The sequence below is a fragment of the Telopea speciosissima genome, chromosome 4 (assembly GCF_018873765.1).
Source record: "Telopea speciosissima isolate NSW1024214 ecotype Mountain lineage chromosome 4, Tspe_v1, whole genome shotgun sequence".
Classification (NCBI taxonomy): Eukaryota; Viridiplantae; Streptophyta; class Magnoliopsida; order Proteales; family Proteaceae; genus Telopea; species Telopea speciosissima.
Window position 1 is genome coordinate 41,809,248 of NC_057919.1, and position 25,149 is coordinate 41,834,396.

At 40.6% G+C, this 25,149-nt stretch overlaps 2 protein-coding genes across 2 annotated transcripts in view; both read left to right on the forward strand.

Moving 5' to 3' along the window:
- The first annotated feature begins 5,166 nt into the window (after positions 1–5,166).
- On the forward strand, positions 5,167–6,567 carry LOC122660367 (60S ribosomal protein L7-4). Its single transcript, XM_043855641.1, has 6 exons — positions 5,167–5,382; positions 5,493–5,590; positions 5,671–5,728; positions 6,003–6,082; positions 6,165–6,267; positions 6,351–6,567. The coding sequence occupies exons 1-6, from the start codon at positions 5,182–5,184 to the stop codon at positions 6,564–6,566; spliced, it is 756 nt and encodes a 251-aa protein (XP_043711576.1). The 5' UTR covers positions 5,167–5,181; the 3' UTR covers position 6,567.
- Positions 6,568–12,756: 6,189 nt separating this feature from the next.
- Positions 12,757–25,149, forward strand: part of LOC122657332 (protein trichome birefringence-like 5) — a 28,875-nt gene continuing 16,482 nt past the window's right edge. The window contains exon 1 of the mRNA XM_043852004.1: positions 12,757–13,340. Coding sequence (XP_043707939.1) covers positions 12,775–13,340 — 566 coding nt within the window. The 5' untranslated portion in view covers positions 12,757–12,774. The remainder of the gene's footprint in view (positions 13,341–25,149) is intronic.

Here is a 25,149-nt window from a genome sequence, read left to right on the forward strand (position 1 = left end):
TAACATTAGCATGCATCATTCTGATTGATACTGATTGTATGGTGTATGTGCATTCCCCTTTGCTCCCTCACTAGCTAGTATAGCTAATCCCGTTGCGCAACCCCTTTTTAGTTGTTATGCAGGAGGTACTACTTAGATGAGCACCGTTGGATGCAAATCAAGTGGAGCCGGTGGTTATGACTTGGATGTAGATGTACACCAAAGATTTGTGCCCTTGGGGCAATTATTTGTTATTTTATTATTTTCTGTCTTCATTCCACAATCATGTATAAACTGTGTGTTTATTTATAGGGAGAGTATTGAATGGTTACTTATGTTAGAATTGTAATATGTGTTATCATTAGAGAACCGATGCTCTATAATTTCATATGATTTAATTTAATTTCGCTTTCGTTAACTCTGTATCAGGCACGCCTTATTCCATATTGGTACGTTCCCTTTCTGTTATCAAGATGTGATAACAGGGTGGACTGTGGCTCGGGACACTGCATCTGTGATCCTGGTAGGTGTTGGGATGATGTGTGATTGTCCCAGTCATACCCCTATGTGGTAAAATATCTTACATCGGGATAGGGGCGTGACAGAGTAGTATCAGAGCAATGATGCTCTGCACCGACCACGGTCCAGTGTAACCTCTTGATTTACTCTCCACAATTAGGTCCTAAATTAAAAACCTCAAGAACATAAATGATTGTGTGCAGACTTAGGGAGAAGACTGATTGGAGTGAAAACAAGAACCTAGAAGGATAATAGGCAACATGGAATTTAGGATTTGAAACATAAGCTGCTGATAAATAATTATGTAACTGCTTGGTTGAGTCCTAAGTAGATACTAGTTGGGTATATATATGCTATAATTCACACACGGTAATGAATTAAACATAACCAACCCACAATAATCCACCATGATCTAAACAAGAGGAATTAAGCAATATATATATATAACTAATTATAGATTCCCAATTGTTCTAAATTCCTGTTTGAGCATGATTTTGCCCCTTCCGATCCAAAACCACAGGATTTCACCTGTGCCAATTCAAAACACCTGATTTGTTCCATCCAACTTAAGGAATATATTCATCCACCACAATGAAAAGTTTGCAAATGTCCACCAAACCTTTTGATCAAAAGAAAAGGAAAAAAGAAGAAAAAGGGAAAACTAAAGGAAAAGAGCAAAATAAAGGAGTTCCATAAAGATCCATCAAGGACCGGATAGACAAGAGTTGAAATAAGATAACTTCAGAGAACTGCTGGGGAGGAACCGAGCTAGGCATCTGCACCACTTCTACCACTGCGACCAAGGAAGGCATTGAGATCTTTCACCCCTCGCTCAATGCTCTCTAGACGCTGAGCCTGATTAGAGAATTGCTTTTTGACATCGTCGAAGCCATCCGCCATCCTCAGGGTCAGTTGCCGAATATTCATCATGATGTCACTGCCTCCCCCAGGTGCACTAGAAGTACCTGCTGCAGAAGGCCCTGAGCCCATAAACTCCAGATCATCACTGTCATCCTCATCCTCCTCCCTGGCCCCTCTGCCATCCCCGTATTACACCTGCTCTCCTACACTGTCATAATCATAATATAAATTCATCTTCTGCAGTGCATTGAACCCAATAGGTCCCTCAGTGCATGTTCCCTTGGGTTCATGGTCTAGATCAAACCCCAAGGAATAAGAAAATCCTGGTGAGCAGTCGACCGTAGGGTAGAGTGTTGTTCTGAGCAGGATTCATGATTGGGAATGCAAGTTTTAATTCCTTTCTGCACTTTGATATTGATGTGACATTAATGTTAGCTTTGGACTGTGGATTGGGATACTGCATCTGTGATCCTGGTAGTGTTTGGGATGACGTGTATCATCCCAGTCACCCCTTTGTATATTATTATATTCCTTATTGGAATGGGAGTGTGACAGGTCTTTTGTCTTCGCCCTTCAGCTGTTGGCACAGGCCTCGACCAAAGAGGGGCAAACTGTAGACACTGAATTTTGTCACCGCCCAGCGATGACGATGATCAGATGCAGATGACTGGCAATGTCCCCAAAAATGAACATCGTGTCGCCCAAAAAACATCCCCACTCGCCCCGTAGGGCATACATCATATGTATACCCCCCTAGACGACCCCGAACAACCTGTGCAACCCCGCAAGGCAGCGCCACAGCCGCGGCCCTACAAGGTAGTTTCCATGCACTGCGCGGTCCTGCCATGCAACGCTGCGTACATGGTGCCGCGAACTGCTCGGCCCTGTCGTGCAGTGCCGTGCGTGTACCGTGCACTTGTCGCGTGCCTGTGCGGCCCTGCGAGGACCCAAATCTGGATTTTTTTTTTCATTTTTTTGCTCTGCCGCGGCCCTGCCATGCGTTCCCGCATATTTTTCATGGCGCTGCCAAACCCAAAATTTGCCTATAAAAAGGGGGTCACCCCCCTCATTTGAAGAATCCAAGTTTGTGGGAGAGGGGGCACCCTAGAGCTCCAATTTTTCAATTTTTTCTTGTTTCCTTGTTTCAGGGCTCTTCCCCAATCCGATTTCGAGCCTTCGAGCCTCGTTCCTCTATCCGAAGTCCGGGCTATCTGAGTCTAGCTTCCTCAACCCCTTTTTGCCCAAATTTGGGAAACATCCCGTTGAGTAGCCACTCTGTCCGGCCTTTGAGCCCCTAGTTTCCAAAGCCTTGGAATACCATTATTCTGTTCGAGATCTTTAAATCCGACACCCGCAAGCCATTACTCTGTCTGACGAAGGGACAAAGCTAGTCTTTTGCCTCCATCTGAGCTGGGGGATGTTGTCCGTCTTGCATAATTGCATTTAATTAAAGCGTACAAGTATACATTTCTTTCGTTAACCTTTTAATTCCAGAACAATGTAGTCTTTTCAAGTATTCTCGTGTAGCGTACAATAGTTAGTGTAACATAGTTTAAGTTAATTAAATAGTTGATACATCATTGTATAGCCATACATGTGGGAATAGGACATTTATAAAGGGAGAATATTTGAAAACAAGCATTTAGTAGAAAGACCAGTTTATCTGGGCGAGGTGGGTGCCCAACACCTTCCCACTCTCGTAACCTAACCACTTACCCTGAATCTCTGACCAGAACAACTGAAGTCTCGTAGCCCTTCTAAGGCTACACCAATGGGTCCTAGGCCCTAACCCTAGGTGGCGACTCCATTTCATGTTATTGTATGACACCCGTCCCTGAAAATCATGATCCCTTTAGAAGACACTTTCCTTCTCTCCCTCCATCGAGGAGCATAAAATCTACTCCATGCGCATCAAGCCCCCAGGGGGACGGATCCTCATAGCCATGCCATTCTAGTACTGAGGTTTCTTTGTGAAATACTGAAATCTACGAAGCTCTTGACCATTCGACCTTCACATCATTAGAAGTGATTGAGAGAATTAGAAAAATCTGAGCCCATGATTCATGGATATCTCTGTGACAACAATTATTAGGGCTTTTGGATTATCTCTTGCAAATGACAAGGTATATTTGAACTTATTTGTAGAATGGGTTTCTGTAATCTCCAGAGACTTACAAGGTGTGGTGGTGGAATCTAGGAGAAAATTGATCAATTGGAGACAAAGCCCGAGAGAGTTGGACACTGGTGTATGATGGTATCATTTTATACAACCAACATAAAGTGCATCCACTTAGGGTTTGATGTACTGGGGAGCTACATCCACTTAGGGTTTCAGAGGGTTGGGAGATGGGAGAACTGGATTGAAAGTTCGAACGATTTAGAGGTAGACCATGCTTAAGAAAATGATTGGACTCGGCGAGTCTCATTTGACTTGAGTCAAAACACCGAGTCTATTGTGACCATGGTTTGAGGAATTGGTATCGGACCGGTTGAATCAACCGATTTGTATCAATATCGATGGAGACCAATATTGATTCCTGACCTATACAATTCGATCCAGGGATAATGACCAAGAGTAAAAAGGTAAATAAAATCATTTTTATTGAAATTTAGGGGTAAAACCATCCATTTTGGATTGGTATCGTATCGGTATCAACCAAGACTGATACTGATTACTAAAACGACCTTGATTGTGACTCAGATCAACTCGAACCAAGTTTTTTTTTTTTTTAGGTTTTATAATTTTTTTACTTGACTCGGACTGATTTTCCAACTTTTCTTGAACTACCCCATTTAGAAAAGCTTTTGCCCTCTTGATCTTAACAAATTTTACTAGAGATCAACATTTCAAATGTCTGGTTCGGACTCAACCTGTTTCAATCGTTGGACTGGTCTCATTGCCGCAAGCATGGTTCAAGGAATCAGTATCGGATCTGTCATTTCGATCAATTCTTGTCGATATGATACCGATCCACGGGTACTGATCAAAGGTAAAAATATAATTGAAACCGACTTTCTTTTAAATTTAAGGATAAAATCATCCGATCTAAACCGATTCGATCGGTCTCGACGAATACCGATTACTATTCGTGGACTTTTTATATGAACTTCCTCCATGAGAAGGTTATTTTGGAAATTTCGATTGGGTTCTACCATTCAACGGCCAAAGATTTCCTTTAGAGCAATAAAGACATCGGGCGTCGCATGATTTAGGTCATCTTGAACAAACCCTACAAAAACCTCACGTCTGTCGTCGTCAGAAGCTAAAAAGCTCTCAAACTGAATCGACTCCAAAAACGCTTGCAGGATCGTGGAAATCAGTAAGTCCAGGCGAATTCTTCTTACACTAATAAGGTTTCTGAAAGCGAGAGTAATCTCATCTAGTATTATTTGATCTGTAAAAGAGTATCTGTGATCGGACCTCAGTAGCCTTAGATTTCGGTTAGGAAACCGAGGGTTTTGTTTTGAGTAACTCTTTTGCTTGTTGTGTGTGTACCATGAAGTTTGGTTTGAATCTAGGGTTTTGGCTTAAATTTCTGTTATCGATTGAGTGCTCAGATGCAACTTGCAAGTTTTAACTTTTAAAGGGTTGGTTTTACGAATAAATGGTGAAGAAGACGCCATATTTACTGCATTTTAGATGAACTTTAAAGGGTTATATAACTGATTGGTTTCTTCTCACCGAAAAAACTGATTGGTTTCTTTTTTGTGGAATGTCATTTGTTTGAGATTCAGGGATCTGACGATCGTAGAATCCTTTTTCTATGTTTTCGTCTCAAACTTTTTATTAATTAAACGTGTTCAATTGATTTCTGGGACTGAATGGGTTGCAGAGAGATGAGTTCAGAGGAAGCCAAGGGAGGGCCTGTGGTCCCGGAGTCAGTGTTGAAGAAGGCAAGAAGGAACGAGGAATGGACTCTGGCAAAGAAGCAAGAGCTCGAATCTGCAAAGAAGAAGAATACAGAGAACCGGAAGCTAATCTTCAACAGAGCTAAGCAGTACGCAAAGGAGTACGAGGAGCAGGTAACCCTTAGAAATCATTCCTTATTTTCTTTTATTAATGATATGGGTTTTCGTAGAATATTGAGATGGAATGTTTAATCGCTTCCACCCCCCCCCCCCCTTTTTCTTAGGAAAAAGAATTGATCCAATTGAAGCGTGAGGCAAAGTTGAAAGGAGGATTTTATGTAAACCCTGAAGCTAAGTTGCTGTTTATTATTCGGATTCGTGGGTATGTCCTAGATTCTGTTTTGTAAATGATTGATTATTGTATGTTCTTGTGTACTTATAATTAGTGGTTAAATATTTCAGTATCAATGCTATGCACCCGAAGACCAGAAAGATTTTGCAGCTCTTGCGGTTGAGACAGGTAATCTCGGAACATTTCTACCAGAAGCTAAGTAAACTGTAGCTACATTTTTGTAGTTATGGTTGTTTTCTGGACTGTTCATTGTAATTTGCTCTGCCCGCTACAACATATACTTATCACCACTCATCCTGAACTTCATGATCCACTAAATTATCATTGTGCTGTTAATTATCTTGGTGTTCCTAAACTATTGAAAGCATTTTGGTTGTAAGGTGAATGACAGTGCAGAATCTAATGGATTTGTATATTTTTAACAAATGTATTCCCACTGCAGATATTTAATGGCGTCTTTCTGAAAGTGAACAAGGCTACAATGAACATGTTGCATAGGGTTGAGCCTTATGTCACATATGGGTAAGCGTCCCACTTCTGCATTTCATCTTAGAAACTCGAGGATTATGCTTGGAAATTTCCTTACTCAAAATTGATTTTTCAGTTATCCCAATTTGAAGAGTGTGAGGGAATTAATTTACAAGAGAGGTTTCGGGAAGCTAAACAAGCAGAGAATTGCTTTGACAGACAATTCAATCCCTGAACAGGTTTGTAGGTTCTGTTATTATTTTAGTATTTAGAAATATAATTAATGTTTCATTACTAAACTTCTCACTGTAATTCCATGCAGGCGTTGGGCAAGTATGGCATCATTTGCGTAGAAGATCTTATTCATGAGATAATGACTGTTGGACCCCATTTCAAGGAGGCAAACAACTTCCTTTGGCCATTCAAGCTCAAGGCTCCATTGGGTGGCCTGAAGAAGAAGAGAAATCATTATGTTGAAGGTGGAGATGCTGGAAACCGTGAAGATAAAATTAATGAGCTCATCAGGAGGATGAATTAGGATTTTTTTTTATGCGGAATTTGGGTTTCCTGAACTTAGCTCTTGTTCTTCTTTAATAGTGTTCTTAATTTAGATTTTCCATTAAAAGAACATTTTTTATGTCGATTTTTTGATGGGCATTATTCATAATAGTTGAGAACAAGAATGCGATTGTCAATTTTGTTTTGAATGTTTTCTTCAAACTTTCACTTTTATGTTTGTTAGAAATGCTATATTTAGTCTTACTGAAGATCTGCCAAGTATTTGTCAGGAGCATGTGATGAAGAAATGACGTGCCAATTGTTTGTATATGTACTGATTCTAGGTGTTGAAGTTGCTAATTTTTTCTCCTCCAGTAATTGTGGATATGATCAGGAAAACTCATCTTAGTGCAACTCCTATTGCAGATGAATGGATTTGCCCTTTTACTAGGATAGGGATTCTCACAACCAAAGCTGCTCCCTATTATTTGTATTGGGAATCAGGGGGGGGGTTGTTTTTCATCAATTTGATTAAGCATCCAATCGTGGAAGATTATTTGGAAGTTCAATATTCACCCAAAATTTAGAAAAAAATTTTGAAGATTTTTGAATGGTGGATTACCAACAGGAGCTTATTGTCACATTTACACAAGGATGATGATGTGTATGTTTTGCAATAATGAGGTAGAGTTCGATTGGCATGTTTACTTTCTTGTGAGTTGCTCAAAAAGAATTTGGGTGGCTTGACTATTGATCTGGGGGAAGTGATTTTTTGTCCGGGAGTGAGATCTAAGGCCTGCACTGCCATGGGCCTATCTCTCTCTTCCTCAGAATATGGAGGCAGAAACGTTTTTTCATAGAGAACAGAGAGATGTACTCGTGGGATTGTTGGCGGAAAAAAAAAATCCATTTTTCTACCTTTTTAAGTGATACTAGCAGCAGAATTTACTTTTGGATTTTCAGAACCTGGATCCGAAACCTTAAAATCATTCGTATACCATTTCCTTATCTAGAACAAGCCATGATCTTCATTCAAAGGAAGCTGGATTGGCAGTTGTAATTTTATATAATAATAATATGTTTGTAGCAGCATTTATTGACTATGTATTTGTAGGAAATCATTAGAAGGCTGAGGTAAAGGGATTCCACAAGGGATTTGTGGGGGCATCTTCATTGGGAATAGGAAACAACACCATAGAGGTGTGGTCAGATTCTCTAAGTTTTGTAGATTGGCTTCAATAATTGTATACTTCAAAGGAGCATACACATGTTTACAAAAAAAAAATAAAAATAAAGCATACACATTGTATAAATCATTTGACAAAGAATTCAAAATACGGTTTTTACATTGGTAATGTGCCTTAACTGATGCATCTCGATGTGCTTTGAGAATAGGGTCATCGGTTTCAACGGATAAGGTAGAGGTCAAAGCAAATGAAATAGAAAATTGATCAATTGCAAACATGGTCCGTTGCTTCCGTCTCTTGTAGTTAGAATCATCAAATGGTTCTATCTTATCAAAGTCCGATAATATCTTAAGGTAGGGGTGTCAATTTTGGATCGGAACCGGTAATCGGACCAAAATCGTCTCATTAGGAACCGGAACCGACCCACCCAATAACTTATTAGTCCGGATTTGGTCTTAGTGATAGGTTATTGGTCCGGACCTGGTCTGGTCCCCAAAACCGTTGGAATCGGAAGAAATGCATACACTTGAGCTTGTCTTGCACCATTTTTTTTGTTTTAAAATGTTAAAACTAAATCGTGGACACCTGCAGAGGTTATTTCAGTTGCAGAAAGGGCGTACAACGAATACACTTATGCAATGGCAACCCCAACAAAGGCTCATGCTCCGACGGCAAATGATAAGGCGTGTTGGACTCTCCCTCCTGTTGGTGTGATAAAGGCAAACTGTGATGCAACACTTACAAAGGATAAAACTAAAGGGGGCTTGGGGGTTATTTTCAGAGATCATAGAGGTGTTCAAGTGAAGGCCCTTTTGATCCCCTTTCATCTCAGTTCGGTTCTTCAAGGGGAAGCAGCGGCAGTTTGAAGTGCTGTTATCCAAGCTCTTGAAGATGGACACCAACGATTGTAGGTGGAATTTGATAGCAAGGAACTTCTCTCTTTTCTCCTCGACCCTAACCGTGTACCACCCTCTGAGGCTGCAGTCCTGATTGCGGACGTGAGGCGTTTGGCTGCCTCTTTTGAGTCTATTTGCTTTCTTTGTATTCCAAAGGATCTAAACTCTGTTGCAGATACCCTGGCTAAGAAGGCCATGTCCATCATGTGTAAGACAAATTGGCCGCTTACCGTTCCGTGGCTTCATACCCTTTGCCTAAATGAAGCCACTGGTTGTACACATGCTTTTAATCAGTAAATTTATTAATTACCAAAAAAAAAAAATGTTAAAAGATGATCCTTGCTATTTTAACATACAGTTAAAGTGACTTTTATTATACAGTTTTGTCCAGTTGCTATTAGAACATGACCCAAGACTATGCAAGACACTTGGCCCCTCAAATTCTAGTATTCTACCCCTCTCATTTCTGTTGCACATAAAGGACATACACCAATAGTTAATGAATTGCTTTTAAAAGATTCTAGCTTGCTTGAGATTTTTCGTTCCAATGGGAAAAATGCTTTACATTTGGCTGCTCAACAAGGGCATGTTTGGACCCAATTAGGAACCGGAACCGGCTCATCCATTAGTTCATGGTCCTGGATCTCAGATTTGGAACCAGTGAGCTTATTGGTCCGGATTTGATCTTGACACCTTAGAGCTGGAACCGCTAAAGAACCGAACCGATAGCTTAGAACCGGACCAGTTGACACCCCTATCTTAAGGTTCCCCATATGAGGAATTATGTCACCAATAGTAGACATAAACTATATAGGCTCTCAAACAGTCTTCAAAATACTGTCTTTAGATTGTTGAAAAAGGATAAGGGAGAAGTGTCTGAGAACACTTATCTGTTATTGATTTTGCAATGAAGAAATGTATCAAAGGTGATAAAAGTGGCTTAGACGTATTTGTTGACACTGTCCTAAAGACCGTATTTGCCCCCTTTTATGTGACTGGGTATAAATGCAAACATTGGCTTCAAGATATAACAGCTGATGGTTTTTTGCATCCAACTCGCACTAGTCTGATGTACCCCTTCGAGTACTTCGAGATTGGGTATTAGACCAACAATTTGTAATGCAAACGGTACAAAAAACCTTTTGAAAAAAGGGGAAGAAAAGAGTATATGAGAGAGAGAGAGAGGCCACAAAATGGAATGCTTTGGAGTGTCCATGTCACCTTTATTTATAGTGGTGGATGCATTCCTTTAAGGTGTCCCATAGAATGGATGTGTCCAAAAGATTTCAATCCAAGCACTCATATGTCAGTGTCTCTTAAAGGTAACCCATGGAGTAGGTATGTCTCTTGGTTCAATAGATTGGATTAAAAGATTCCAATCCAAGTGCTGTGAATGCACATGTTCAAATGGATATGTCTCTTTAAAAAGACATGTCTCTTGGCCAAAAAACCAAGCCAACTTTTGAATGATCCAAGACTGGGCCAACTTTGAACCAAAAATAAATATACCATACCATATCGCACTACCACGATTCGACTTGGCGCGTTCACACTACCATGACTTCGTACTATCACGATTCGGCTCGTCGCATGCACACATATGCCTCTATCAATTCTATTCCACTTCTTAAAACTCAAGAAAACAAATGTGCCGATTTATGAAACTTAGATTTTATTAAATACATTTATACAACATAAAGGTCGCTTCCGCTGTTGGGTCTCGCTCAATCGTTGGTTTCAAGTGTCATATATTTCTTTAGGGATACACTGCATGTGGTACTAAAGGCCTCACCATAAATCCCTTTGCGGTCTTGCTGTGTTACCCTAGTACCCTAGTACAAGCAAGGAACAATACCTAGTTGAAAATTTTGATTTGGAATCCTCCCCGTCCCAATACGAATCATTAGAACAAATATATATATATTTAAAAATCTAGATAAAAACAAGCAATTCATCCAAATCCAAACTATACCTACACAACTAAACTTATAATGATTATCATGAAATAAAAAGAATCAAGAGAATTACTCATTCGAATCAATGACGTCCTTATCTTCAATTTCTTGGTGGTGGTGGTTCACAAGACTTCCAAACTACAAGGGAAGGTCGTTTGTGCGGCAAAGAGGAGCATGTACAGTGGCATCAATTGGTCGATCATTTTGCCTCATGGACGCAGGAGCTACGCTTTTTCATAGAGCCTTCTAGCCTTCTATTTGAATGAAAATTTAGGGGTGCTGTTTTCTATGCCATAGCGCAGCCGACGCCCAGACACATGGGGGTGGGCGCAATGACCACCCTACCCCCTTGCACAAGCTACCCATGTGCTTGGGCGCAGGCTGCGCTACACTGCTGCGGCGCAGTGAACATTCTCCTGAAAATATAATAGCTGAATTGAGTCTCATTCGATGAAAAAGAATTGAAATATTTCATTTCTGCTTTCAAAGTAGTTTTTTCTAGAACAAATTACTCAGACCTCCCCTGAACTATCTGACAATTCAGAGAACCTCCCCTGCCCTTCTGACAACTACTCAGACCTCCCCTACTTTTCAAATTGGGCTTCACTTAGCCCCAGGCCGTTAACGGTGTTAATAATTAACCTGATGTGACCAAAATACCCTTACTTACAAAAGACAACAACAACGCACCTTTTCCCATTTTTCTTCTTCTTCCTCCTCTTCTTCTTTTTCCTCCTGCAAACCTTGAACCCAGATGAGATGCAACAACACTCTTCTCTCCAAAACCCACCTCCTCATCCTTCTCGTTTCACTTCCACAACACTCTTTTTCCTCCTGCAAACCTTGAACCCAGATGAGATGCAACAACACTCTTCTCTCCAAAACCCACCTTCGTAGCATCTTTATCACATCAGTCCCACATGGAAAACCTAGATAATAAGGCACTTACTTTTTCAAAATTTGTGCCATCAATTTGATGTCTCGCCAAGAAGTTTTGCTCAGTACATCATTGAAGAATAATATATTCATTCTAACCATTCGAAATTCTACAAAACAGAGTTTCAGAAATCAGACCATACATTATTAGTAATTTCCATTCTTCCCAAATTGAAGCCGATCATCCAAGAGGGTTCATTCCAGATTTGCAGGATCTTCAGAACATTTGGGGTAGGTCTGGTCAATTTCAGTTCCGCACTTTGCTTCACATCAAACCCATCAACATAGAACTTTGCACAATTTCCATACATGAAATATGAACTCCCATGGCCACATTGATAAGCAGATTTCTCAGCTTATGCAGTAGAAGCTTTTGTCCGAGCAAGAGGTTCCCTTATTGTTTTAGACTTCTCCTGCCATTTCCTTTTCAAATCCAATTTGTTTGTCTGAAGGAAAAAAAAATTGACTTTTTTCCCCGCCAAATGTTCGGTGTATTATTCTTAATTCTTGTTTGAGTTGGTTTGATTTGTGTCTTTCTCAGCGGATCTCCGTGATATGTGAGGATTTGAGTGTCTCCATCTGGAAACATGATTTTGTTTATTCATTTTGCTTTCGTCTATTAGTGATCTAGGATTTGGGTTCAGTTAGGGTTTTCTCTGGTGATCTGGGAGTGCAATTTGATGAGATCGTGGGTTCATTTGAAGTTCTGTACAGTAAAAACTGGTCCAATAATCATCATACTTTAAGAAGCATTTACTTCTTCTCTTCAAGAAAAAAAGTGTTCGAGAGAGAGAAGTTTAATACGTTTCTCAGGTGGAGGAGGGTGGGAATTGTGACCTGCGTGGATGGGGTTGCAAAGGGGTGGGAGCAAGTGGGTTTGCAGGAGGAAGAAGAAGAAGGGAAAGAGTGTAAGGGCAATAGGGTAACTTCCTATAGGTAAAAAAGTTATTATTTGCAATTTTTTTAAGTTTTTCAAATTTATCCGTTACCTAGCATTAAAAAACTAACGGACTGGGGCTAAGTGAAGTCTAGTTTAAAAAGTAGGGGAGGTCTGAGTAGTTGTCAGAAGGACATGGGAGGTTCCCTGAATTGTCAGATAGTACAGGGGAGGTCTGAGTAATTTGCTCTTTTTTCTATAACAGGCAAAAGAACTCTGTGGAGGAGTGGGCCACGCTTATTATATGTGGCAGGCATGTTCTGAATAAAGGCCATGTACGTCGGTCGAAAATAAAAGGCGGGGAGGGGGTTAGAATTGAAACAAAACTGAACAGAGTATGGCCATGCTCCCAAAATCTGGTGGCCTCAAGAACCGACACACCTTTTCAGCCTTCATTTTCCTTCTCCTACTCCTCCTCACCATCTTCTTCTTCAGCAAACGAGTTCTTGAACCTTCCCTCTCCCTTTACAGAGATCCCAACTTTCAATCCACTTCTCTCTCTTCGGAGGAATTCGCAGTTCCTGTAGTCACGTTGGATCTTCTGGCTGATCCACCGGTTAATGAAGCTTCTCTTCAACAACCCGTTTCCCCAATTCCTGAACCTATATCGAGAACAGAGCCAAAGACAGAGTCATCTTCTGATGTCAAGGATGAGAGCTCAAATGGTGAATTTAGTTCAGGGGTTAATGTGGGTCTCCCAATTGAGACGAATTCGTCGCCGAAAAAGGTGCCAAAAATGTGTGATTTCTACAGGGGTATGTGGGTTAATCACAACGACTACCCACTCTATCAGCCGAACGGTTGCCCTTATGTAGATGAAGCTTATAGCTGCCAAGAAAATGGAAGGCGTGACTCGGAGTATATGAAATGGAGATGGAAGCCTGAAGGTTGTGACCTTCCCAGGTATGCACATTGGGTTCTGTTTGCTTCTTCCTTCCTCATCTGGTTGTTGTTGTTGTTTTTATATATAATACGCTATGAGAAATTTGCTTGAGGTGACATGAGTGACATCACTATATTCAACCGAGGTCTTTAGTCCTGAGGAGTGACTTGATTAAGATTGAAGGAGCTAAAAGAGCCAGAGAGTGAGGAAAGACATGCATAGCTGAGGCCTTATATTATGACCTCAAATAGAGCTGATTGGAGGGTAAGGATCCGTGTAGCTGAGCCCAAATAGGTAGAGTATGTATTCTTAAATTTATTGGTTATTGCTGTGCATAGCAATGGTGAATTGAGTTGGAACTGGTAGCTCATAACTGTATATATAGGAATGGTTTTCAATGCTTCTTCTTCATTTGGTTTGGATCACGAGTATGCATTAGATGGAGTCTATGTTCTCTATTTATTGGATATTGTTTTTCTTGATAGCAATGGTGAATTGAGGTTTGAAGTGGAAGCTAAAAACTGTATTGTGTATTTTTATATCTTTTTTGCTTCCTTTTTAGGTTTCTGGGAAATTTGTATTCTAAATTATGGTCTTTAGAGTGGAAACCTGGCACCAACTGTTATCTGCAATTGGAATGTGTCCTATGCTGAACTATGTTTTATTTTATTCTCTTGAAATTCCCAATTTAATTTAAATCATCACAATTGAGATGACTACATCTTCTTCTTCCAATAGGACCATGAAATGACTACTGTTTAATCTTTACTATCTTTTTACTCGTGTCCTTTGTTCAATCACAGTTGGAAGTCTTCAGATATCTCTTGGTGGCAGCAGCAGTTATATTAATTGATACCAATTACTGTAGTCTTAAATGACTATTTTTCAATAGTTATATTAGTGTATGAAAAATTGGTTGGTTGTTTCTTCACCTGGAAGACATAAACAACCTCTTGGAACATGATGCTGGTCAGCTAAAGCTAGTCCTAAATTTGGGCTCAACCCCAGTGAATCAAATTTTGGGAGGTTTAAGAAGAGCTTTGAGGATAAAAGAATGGAAATAGATTTCCGTTGAGCTTGTGCATATTTTAGTTCTTTGATTATAGAATACAGATTCGTGATTTGTCAGCTTGGGTGTGGTAAATTAGCAAATATAAAAAGGAAAAGAAAGAGGAGAATAAGAGCAGAGGAGGTTATTAACATAGCACCGATACATTTCTAGGAGCATTTAGAAGGCATTAAGAGCATTGAACCTTCAAGTATTGGAAAAATTATTTCTTCATCCATTTTGAATTATTAATGTACTTCTGAAAGTAGATATCAGATATTCTTAGCAGTATTTTGGCAAAAACTGCTCACATTTACTCGGATTTGCAAGATCTTGGTCTCATGGAAAGTAGCCAAATAACTTTCAAAACAAGACGAAATTCATCCCAGGAAATTGACTTAAACCTTGATTTAAAACTTAAGGATTTTAGAAGTTGAAACTATATTAATCAAGGTTAGATCAATTCCAATGCACAATAATGTAAGACTAAATTAGGGTTAACCTAGCCCCAAGAATAAACACACAACTAAAATAGCAACAAGGGCAGAATAAGAAGGTTTAGGAAATCAGACCAAACTAGCCTGTGGAGTGTCTCCAAACTCAGATCGAGTGTAGAGATGATGGAGAAGAGAATCTATGCTCCAAATTTCAGCCAATTCTGATGGCTAAAGGCTGAGATATGAAGTGAACTCAAAAATAGAAGGTTAGCCTCAAATTAGAAGGTAATGGCTGCAGACCAAACCAGCCAACAGGAGGCTCTGAAACTGGGGTCGAGTGGACCTCTTGCAGGTCTAAATCAACCCTCCAAATATCGCCCTCGATGGAGCAGAGGATGCTGGACTCAGGCCCTTCAATTGCAGCAACGGAGAATAGAAAGGGATGCAGCCGGCAGGTGTGGAGATGGGATTTCTTGTCTCTGTTCAGCAACAGCAGCTTCAGCACTAGTTTGGGTTGATATCTCTTAGTGATAGTAGCAGCACTCAGTTGATGTCTCACAGCAACAATATCAGCACGGAATCGATTGAAGGTAGGAGAAGAACATAGACAGAAGATAGTAGGGGGTTAGGAGTTTTGGCTCTCTCAATCAGGCTCTCACCAGCCCTTATGATGCAGATTCATCACCCAAATGGGCTTATTTTATTAGGAATAAGTCTAGGGTTGGGTTATATACATGTTGAGCCTTTGATCCCATGGGTTTTCTATGTACTAGGCCACGTTAATGGGCCTAAAATATGGGTACATAGGTTGCATACGGGATTAACCCTATACTTAGTTTATTTTCATGTTCTTAATTTTAAATTGAACTGGTCCAAAGCTAGTTTGAACCAGTGGTTCAATTTAAGTGATTTTAGTAGTTTGTCTTTTAATTGTTTAGTTGGGCTGGAATAGGACTCTATTTTGAGTCTATTTCAGTTTTCTAGTCAGTTTAAGTTACCAAATAGGTTAAGGATTGGGTTAGGCCTTTCCTTTTTAGCGTAGGAGTCTAATTTTGAGTCTTTTATATAAGATTGTAAGGGGCCAAAATATTGAACACGAATTTGATTAATAAAAAATAATCTCTGCTTGCTTCCTTTGCTGCTGCTGCCTTGCTCTATTGAGTGCTGCTTTGTGAGTAATATCAAGGTGAAGGGACTGGTGGATCTCTAGTTGACTCCTTGCATCTTGTAGATTGGGAGGACCTGTTTATTGTCTTTAAGTTGCTGCCATTGAAGACCTACAACTCCAAGTAAGTAGTTACTATTATTAGCCATTCCCCTTCAGCTCCTAATCCTCTAACCTACGCTCATCAATCCACAATATCGCCCCTTCCATTAATCCCAATCGATCCATTAGACTCTAGGTCATCTTCATTCTGTCCAGCCTTATTCCACCATTGGAATTCATTCAAATTTCAATCACAATCTCCCCACAATAGCCCCTACACTTGATCCTAGCTTTTGCCCTAAAACCATCGTCAAAACCCTAATTCCCCTCATCTCCCATTAAACCCTAAACCCTAAATTACTGTCTAGCCATATCCAACCATCAAAAACTCACCAAACCTTGGCCGAGTGCTCCTCTCTACCATTAGAGAGCTCGACCTAAAGACCTAGCCCTAACTCCACCTCTAATCCCTAAATGCCATCACTCTCACGTTCCCTAAAACCCAAAACCTGAAACCCTAATTTTATATTTTTAAATTTCTTATTCAAACTTCACTAAACCTAGCTCATTAGACTCCTATAAACCTGCCTAGCATTACCATATAAGATTTACCCCCTTTACCCTAGACCTAACCCTAAATTGGACCTAAATCCTCAAACCTGCCCAATCGGTCCGCGCTACCTCTACCATGTGCGTTGTGCCATCTTGTGAGGGTGTTGGAAAAAATCACTGTTGAAATATGTATTTATAGGGGTAAAATTGTATTTGTACGTTGTTTTATTTTTCTTTTACTTCTAAGTCTTCTACTCTTTGCTATGTCGTTTTATGTAAGGGCATATTTGTCCTTTATTATTTTGGATTCTAATATAAATTTATTAGGGGCAGACCTGCGGCAGATTATTCAATTCTGTCCGCAGGTTCTCTCCCCTCTTGGAACTTGCGTGGTCTTCTTCCTCCTCTCTTCTCTTCCTCTATTCCTCTATGCTCTGATCTGATTACTAAGTTCTGGATTACTAACATGGTATCAGAGCCCTTTTAATCAGATTAGAGTGCTGCTCACAATTCTCTTCTGACCTCTCTTTTGCGATTTCCCTTTGTGGTGTACAGCCACCTATAGCTGTCCTTCTTATGGATTAAATCCACTCATTTGAAGATTGATGGAGTGATCTCTGAATTATCTGCATATTGTTAATGGCTGTTTGGAGCTTTACATCAACCATCCTTGAAGTTTGTTGAAGTCGATGTCAGAATAATACCCTGATAAATCTCGATTTTTTCCTGGGAAGATTTCTTTTGGAGTTCTGCAATTCAGGTCTTCTCTTTTATTAATTTTATTACTTTGTATGCTCATTGCGATTTGGATTGACTGGCAAGGCTGCATATTCGAAGGTTTTTAATTTCTTCCCAGAAATTCCTGATATTGATTTTCCCCAAAATTCTGAAATCGATTTTTGGGTGTGGTCCTGCTGCTGTTTGGTGCTACCTCTCATACTGAAGAGTATATATATATTTAACTATCAGTTGCTTCTGTTCCCTTTCTTACTTCAAGAATCGATTGCTGCCCTGTGTGCCTGATCCTATCAGTTATTGAGGTATATCTACTATGGCTGATTCGAAGAACTCTCATGACAATGTCAATGTTCAAATTACTTCCATCAAGTTGAAAGGAAATTCCAACTACTTATTGTGGGCACAAGCTGTCCGTATTTATATTATAGCTAAGGACAAGCTTAGCTTCATTACCTCTCCTCATCTAGAACCTGATTCCAAGGATTACAGTACCTGGATGAAGGAGAATGCTATTATTCTTATTTGGTTATGGAACAGCATGGAGCCGGATATTGCTGCCAATGTCATGTTCCACACCATGGCTGAGGGAGTGTGGGATGACCTCAAGGAAACATACTCTCCAAGAGAAGAGTATGACCTGTATTTTTGAGCTCTATGAGAAGTTATTTCAGTTTCAGCAGTCGGACAAGTCTCTCCAGGAATATTACAGTGCCTTTAAGGGCATGGTTGAAGAATTAAATGTTTTCTAGCCCCTTACCACTGATATTGAGAAGTTGTCTCTAAGCTATCAAGGGGCATCTACTTGCTGGTGAATCTGTCCCTACCTTGAATGATACATTTTCTCGACTCCTGTTGGACTTGCATGTCCATCAAACCCGGTTCGGTCTGGTTCAACCCAGTTCTTCTTTGTATTGAACTTTTATACATTTTAGTTTAATATCATCACATGCGATATAAACGTTTTGAGCATTATGTATCCGTAAGTTTTACTTAAATTGGTAGTCATGACTAGGGTTTGGGCTGGGCACCCTTATCATATGGTCGTCGCATTGGGTATGCCTAGACATGTGATGTCAGGGTACGAATGCGAGTACTCACATGTTTGATGTGTGTATTGGCGAAAAATCTACTTTGTTGATTCCCTCATGTATTACTGCTAGATGTAGGAAGGGATAAACATGTGTCACCAACACCCTTTGCCTGAGGGAACCCTGTCGTTGCAAAGTGTGATCGCATTCTTTGGTTCATCAATGACTGAGACTCAAGCGAGTCAAAGCCGGTTTTTTGGGAATGCGTGACCGCTTTGTGAGTGAAGGAGTTATCCAATATGGTCACCACTGCCCGATTGGGGAACACCAAGATTGAGACTGTCTGTGTATGGTCGGATCAGAATCTGGATCCAGTGCCGTTTTGGAAATGGTTTTGCAAAAATCTATTTTACATAAAATGATAGATTATATGATTATTTTGAACAAAGTGTTTTATCGAGTTTTGCGGGACCCGATCAAATGCACAGACGCTCTTATATGGACATGTACTATGGAATGGGGTTTGGCAGTACATGTGTACATGCCCTAGATTCTATAATGATGGTGTTGATTAGTGGGGGGGGGGGGGGTTGTATATGATAATTTGTTATGATATAGGGAGTTATTTAGAATTTGCTATTTTAATTGGTTCTTTATTTAATTAATGGATATGGTGCTAATTGTAATTATCCATAAATATTAAATAAAGTAACTAATTAATACTTTCCCTATTAGATTCTGCTTCTTCACCTTTTTGAAGCACTTTAAGTTTAAACAGAACTGCCAAACTAAGAGAGAGTCAGACTCTCACAGGGATTAAACAAATCTCATCAGGGTTTTTAATTAAACCCTACATCTATAAAAGGGACCAAAAACGCAGGAGGGGGCATTGCTTTGCGTTTTCAGCCTGGCCCCCTGTCTCTTGCGTTTTGGTCTCTCTCTCTCTCCCTTTTGTGATCTCTCTTCTTCTTCTTCTATTTTCTCTCTACTGCAATTGAGAGTTAGGGTTTTAGAAACCCAGATCTGTGTTGAAGAATTTGAGAGCATCTGGGATTGGCTTGAAGAACCTTGGTAGCGCCATTGGAGGTTCAGATCTGTTTACTTGGAGCGCTCATTGGAGGAAGAACCATTGTCTATTGGAGGAGCAACACTTGAGGCTCACCAGGTTAGCAATTCTTTATTGATTCCTTCAGTTATTGATTATTTAATATTTATGGGATGCGAAAGAAACTCGAATCGATTTATTTCCGCTGCGCATTCGAGTATGGGATGGATCCCTCTTGCCATGTGATGGATTAGAGATGATTTTCTTCGTCCTATTTGTGTTCCATAATTGTATGGGACACATGAGGGAAGGAGAAACCCTAACAGGGATGCACTAGGGTTCCCATAGGCAACCATGGAAAACCCTAAAATTAAAATGGGGCACCCATGGGACAAAATGGGCTAACCCAGGGCGTGCAATACCCTAATTGGTTTATAATTGGTTTCCCTAGGGAACCATGGTTTGATCCCTGGACCGTAGTTTGACCTACAACTCTAACGCATCTTCTCTCCTAGTTCCAAGCCTGAAACCAGCATTAAGGAGAATTCTGCTTTCACTATTACTACTAGAGGCCGTGGTAGAGGCTGTGGTTCAGGTGGAGGATGTGGTTTTGGTGGTCGAAATTTTGGTGGACAGCATGTTGATAAAGCTGCCCGATTATGCTCTTATTGTGGGAAGACAAATCATACTGTTGATACTCGCTGGTCCAAGCATGGAAAACCTGAATGGGCTCAAAACTTGGTCAATCATGCAGCTCTGGAAGATGGTTCTAATTTTGTTACACCTAATGATACTAAGGGTGGTTCAACCATGGGAGATTCTTCTACTAACCTCCGTGATAAGATGTACCACCTCATGCGTCGTATCAAGAGTCTTGAGACATCCACTTGCACTACTGGGCCATCCACTACCGCTGCTATATTGGTTCATGCAGGTACCCCTGCTGCCTTCTTTTCCTCTACTTCCACAACCTGGATCATTGATTGGGGGGCTTCCGCTCGTATGACTGGTAAGTCATCCATTTTTAGTTCTATTGTGTCTCACACCTATACCCCTCCTGTTGTTATGGCTGACGGTTCCTCTACACCTGTTACCGGTTATGGTACTGTTTGTCTTAATTCTAATATTTCCCTTTCTTCTGTTTTACTAGTTCCCCAATTTCCCTTAAGCCTTCTTTCTATTAGTCAACTTACAAAAAATCTGAATTGCTTTGTGACATTTTTTCCTTCGTATTGTGTTTTTCAGGATCTTCACACGAGGAAGACGATTGGTGGAGGGTGTGAAAAAGATGGGCTATATTATCTAAGTGGTGCTACCCCTTCTGCTTCGGCTACGATTACTACTGTTGGTGGAGAGTCCCCTTTTCGATGGCATTGTAGGCTAGGCCATTTATCTTTGTCTAGGTTAAAGATTGTGTTTAGTTTAAGACTTTAAATAAATTAGAGTGTGAGAGTTGCGAGTTGGGTAAGCATCATCATGCCACTTATCCCTCTCGTCCCTTGCCTAGGAATATTTCTTTATTTTCATTAGTGCATTCAGATGTGTGGGGTCCTTGTTGGGCAAGTAATAGACATGGTTTTCGGTATTTTGTCACGTTTGGGGATGATTATTCTAGAACTACTTGGCTGTACCTTTTAAAGGATAGATCAAAATTTTTAACTATGTTTCCAATTTTTTGCAAGAAAATAAAGACTCAGTTTAATGTTTCTATAAAAGTTTTTCGGTCTGATGTGTGGGGTCCTTGTCGGGCAAGTAATAGACATGGTTTTCGGTATTTTGTCACATTTGTGGATGATTATTCTAGAACTACTTGGCTGTACCTTTTAAAGGATAGATCAGAATTTTTAACTGTGTTTCCAATTTTTTGCAAGAAAATAAAGACTCAGTTTAATGTTTCTATAAAAGTTTTTCGGTCTGATAATGCTTTAGAGTTTGTTCAATCTGAAATATCTTCTTTTTGTGTTACTAATGGAATAATCCATCATACTAGTTACTCATATACCCCTCAACAAAATGGGTAGCGGAGCGGAAAAATAGGCACTTACTTGAAGTTGCCCGGGCTCTCATGTTGCATATGCATGTGCGCAAACATTTTTGGTGTCATGTAGTTCTTACTGCTTGTTTTTTGATTAACCGAATGCCTTTGTCTATTTTGGGTGACAAGTCTCCTTTTTCTATTTTGTTTCCGGGTGTTTCAAGTTTTAACTTGCCTCCTCGTGTTTTTGGTTGCGTTTGTTTTGTTCATAATTACCATCTCCATGGTGATAAATTGGACCCTCGGTCAACCAAGTGTGTCTTCTTGGGTTACTCTAGGACCCAAAAGGGATATAGGTGTTATAACCATTTCACTAGACGCCAGTTTGTCAGTGCGGATGTCACCTTCTTCGAAGGTACATCCTATTTTTCTGATCAGCCTACCGTGTGTAGTGATCCATTAGTTGTGTCTACTCCTCCTCCCATTCCCGCCATTGTTCCTTTGTCTCCTCCACTACAGGTGTACCGGCGCAAGAGGCACTTTGGGCAGATCCATTTAGATCAGACTGGCCCCTCAGCATCGCTTCTTGTACCTTCCTCAACCTCTGGTGGAGATCCGCTCTTACCTGCTCCTCCTGATGACTTACCAGCTGATCTGGATCCTACTAAACTACTCATTGCTACTCGGAAAGGTAAACGATCCTGTACACAAAAGTTTTTAGTTGTCTATCCCATTGCGAAATTTGTCTCCTTGTCCCATCTTCCGTCCTGTCCTCGTAGTTTTGCTACTATTTTGTCTTCTTACGCTGTTCCTCGCACTCACACTGAGGCTCGTATTATCCTTACTTGGAAGACTGCCATGGATGTGGAAATAGATGCCTTACTGACTCGACATACATGGGAGTAAGTAGATTTACCTCCTGGTAAAGACCTAGTCAAGTGTCGATGGGTATATATTATTCAGTATCATTTTGATGAGTTTGTTGAGCGGCTCAAAGCCTGTCTGGTTGCTAAAGTACACCCAGACTTATGAGGTTGACTATTTTGAGACCTCTCTTGTGGCTAGGCTGAATTCGGTTCACCTCATTATTTCTCTTGTTGTGAATTTTGATTGGCCTTTGTACCAGTTGGACATTAAAAATGCTTTTCTTTATGGTGACCTGCTTGAAGAGGTTTATATGGAGCAACCTCCGGGGTATGTTGCTCAGGGGGAGAATAGTAAACGTGTGTGTTGGCTGCACAACGCCATTTATGGGCTGAAAAAGTCTCCCCGAGCATTGTTTGAGAAGTTTAGTTCTGTTGTGACTGATTTTGGTTTTATCCAGTGCTTCTCAGACCATTCTGTGTTTGTTCATCGCCAAGGAGAGAAATTAGTTGTTCTGGTTGTTTATGTTGATGACATCATTGTGTCAAGAAATGATGAGAGTGGGATCAAGGAGGTGAAAAGTTACTTGCAGCAGCATTTTCAAACTAAAGACTTGGGTTAGCTTCACTACTTCCTTGGGATTGAGGTTATTCGAAGTAAAAAGGGAATCAGCCTGTCCCAAAGGAAATATGTATTTGACCTTTTGACCGAAACTGGTATGCTTGCTGCAAAACCAGTAGATATTCCTATGGATCCTAATCACAAGTTTGGCTCTGATGATGGTGATGGTCTTAAGGATGTTCATGCTTACAAAAGCTTGGTTGCAAAATTGTTGTATTTGACTGTCACTAGACCAGACATATCCTACGCTGTGAGGGTTCTTAGCCAGTTTATGCAGTCCCCTTGTAAGTCTCACTGGGATGCAGCAATTCAGGTTCTTCGGTATTTGAAGGGAGCCCCTGGAAAGGGACTGATTTATCGTCCAAATAAACATATGGAACTTGTTGCCTATTCTGATGCAGATTGGGCAGGTTCGGCTAGTGACCGTTGGTCTGCTACAGGGTATTGTACCTTTGTTGGAGGAAATCTGCTTATGTGGCAAAGTAAGAAACAGACCACTATTGCCAGGTCAATTGCTGAAGCAGAGTATAGAGCCATGGCTCATACTACTGCAGAGTTGATGTGGATTAGATCCTCTCTTACTTGAAATGGGTTTTCCTGTCCCAACCCCTATGAAGATGATTTGTGACAACCAGGCAGCCATCTATATTGCTATTAATCCGGTCTTTCATGAGAGGACTAAGCATATAGAGGTGGATTGTCACTTTGTTCGCTGCGCCGTCTTGAAGAAGCTAGTTGAGACTCCATTTGGCTCTTCATCTGATCAGATTGCTGATGTGTTCACAAAGTCCTTGTTTGCCCCTGGGTTTCGGTCGTGTTGTAACAAGCTGAGCATGGGTTATATATGCTCCAGCTTGAGGGGGAGTGTTGAAATATGTATTTTATCACCTCCCTTCGCCCTGTCCCGTCATGCTGCTTTAGGAACAAAAGCAGTAGTAGTTAGATTAGTACTTACTCCCAGTATTCCTTTTTAGGGACGCATGTACTTTGTTTTATTTTTCTTTTACTTCTACTCTTAGCTATGCCGTTTTATGTAACGGCATATTTGTCCTTTATTATTTTGGATTCTAATATAAATATATTAGGGGCAGACCTGCGGCAGATTATTCAATTCTGTCCGCAGGTTCTCTCCCCTCTTGGAACTTGTGTGGTCTTCTTCCTCCTCTCTTTTTCTTTCTTCTCTTCCTCTATTCCTCTATGCTCTGATCTGATTACTAAGTTCTGGTTTACTAACAATCACCAACACATTTTGGCACGCCTGGTGGGACTCCAGAAAGCGAAATCGTGATGGTTCGAGGAAGAAGAAATGCTGATGAAGGGAATCCAGTCCTAAATTCGGCAATGAGAGGTGCTCAACCAAGGGCAAATCCCGTTGTAAATGAGTATCGAGAAACCGTAACCCATCGTCAAGGGGCACGGTTTATGCACCGGCCTTGCGGCTGTTGTTTTAGATGGCCGACAATTTTTTATTTCTCGGCCAATAATTAGTCCTTTGTTGGTTGTCAGCATGGGGGCATGGTTTATGTACCAGCCCTGCAGTTGGTATTTTGGATAACCGACGATCTATTTGCCGGACAATAACCAGAGTTCCGTTGGTCGCCACCAAGCAAGAGGCAACCAGTGGCAACCACTCTCTGACTCTCACTCTTCTAAAGTCCACAGTCTCTGTGTGACTTTCCAAATCTGCAACAGAAGCGGATAAAGAGAAAGAGAAATTTGAAGAGAGGATAGATGGAAAAAATTTGACAAAGAGGTCTACTTTTTTATTGGGTTCTACGCATGTTCCCATCATTGTCTTGGTTTTCGTCTCATCTCTTCAACAATTGAGTCTCTCCCTTTGAATTTGATGTTAGAGGAACCAATGTTTGGGTTGTTCAGCTGATTGGAGATTGATGACGATGACGATGACGATGACGGTGACGGAAATGGCATTGATTTGATCTGCCAACGTGTCACGCTATATAGCCCCACGTCAGTACATACCGGCCCCACCACGACCGATCATGATGCCATGACCGAAGAGACGATGAAGAAGATTAAAAAAAAAAGGGAGAGATAAATCTGAGATATACTCAGAAGATGCCGATTTGTTCGGCTCAGTGGAGTATGAGACGTGTTAAAGCCAGTTTCTTCTGCATTCTTTCTTTGCAAGAGGACTAGTGTTGGCAACCACATAATTTATTGCCGAAATTTTTTTCGTTGGATGTATTCGAGGGGCAACCGCGTATACACGCGAGAGATAGTTGTGTTTTTGGTGGTTGATATAACCATGGAGGTGGCCCTGCCCATGTCTCAATCTTTTGTTAACCGCCTT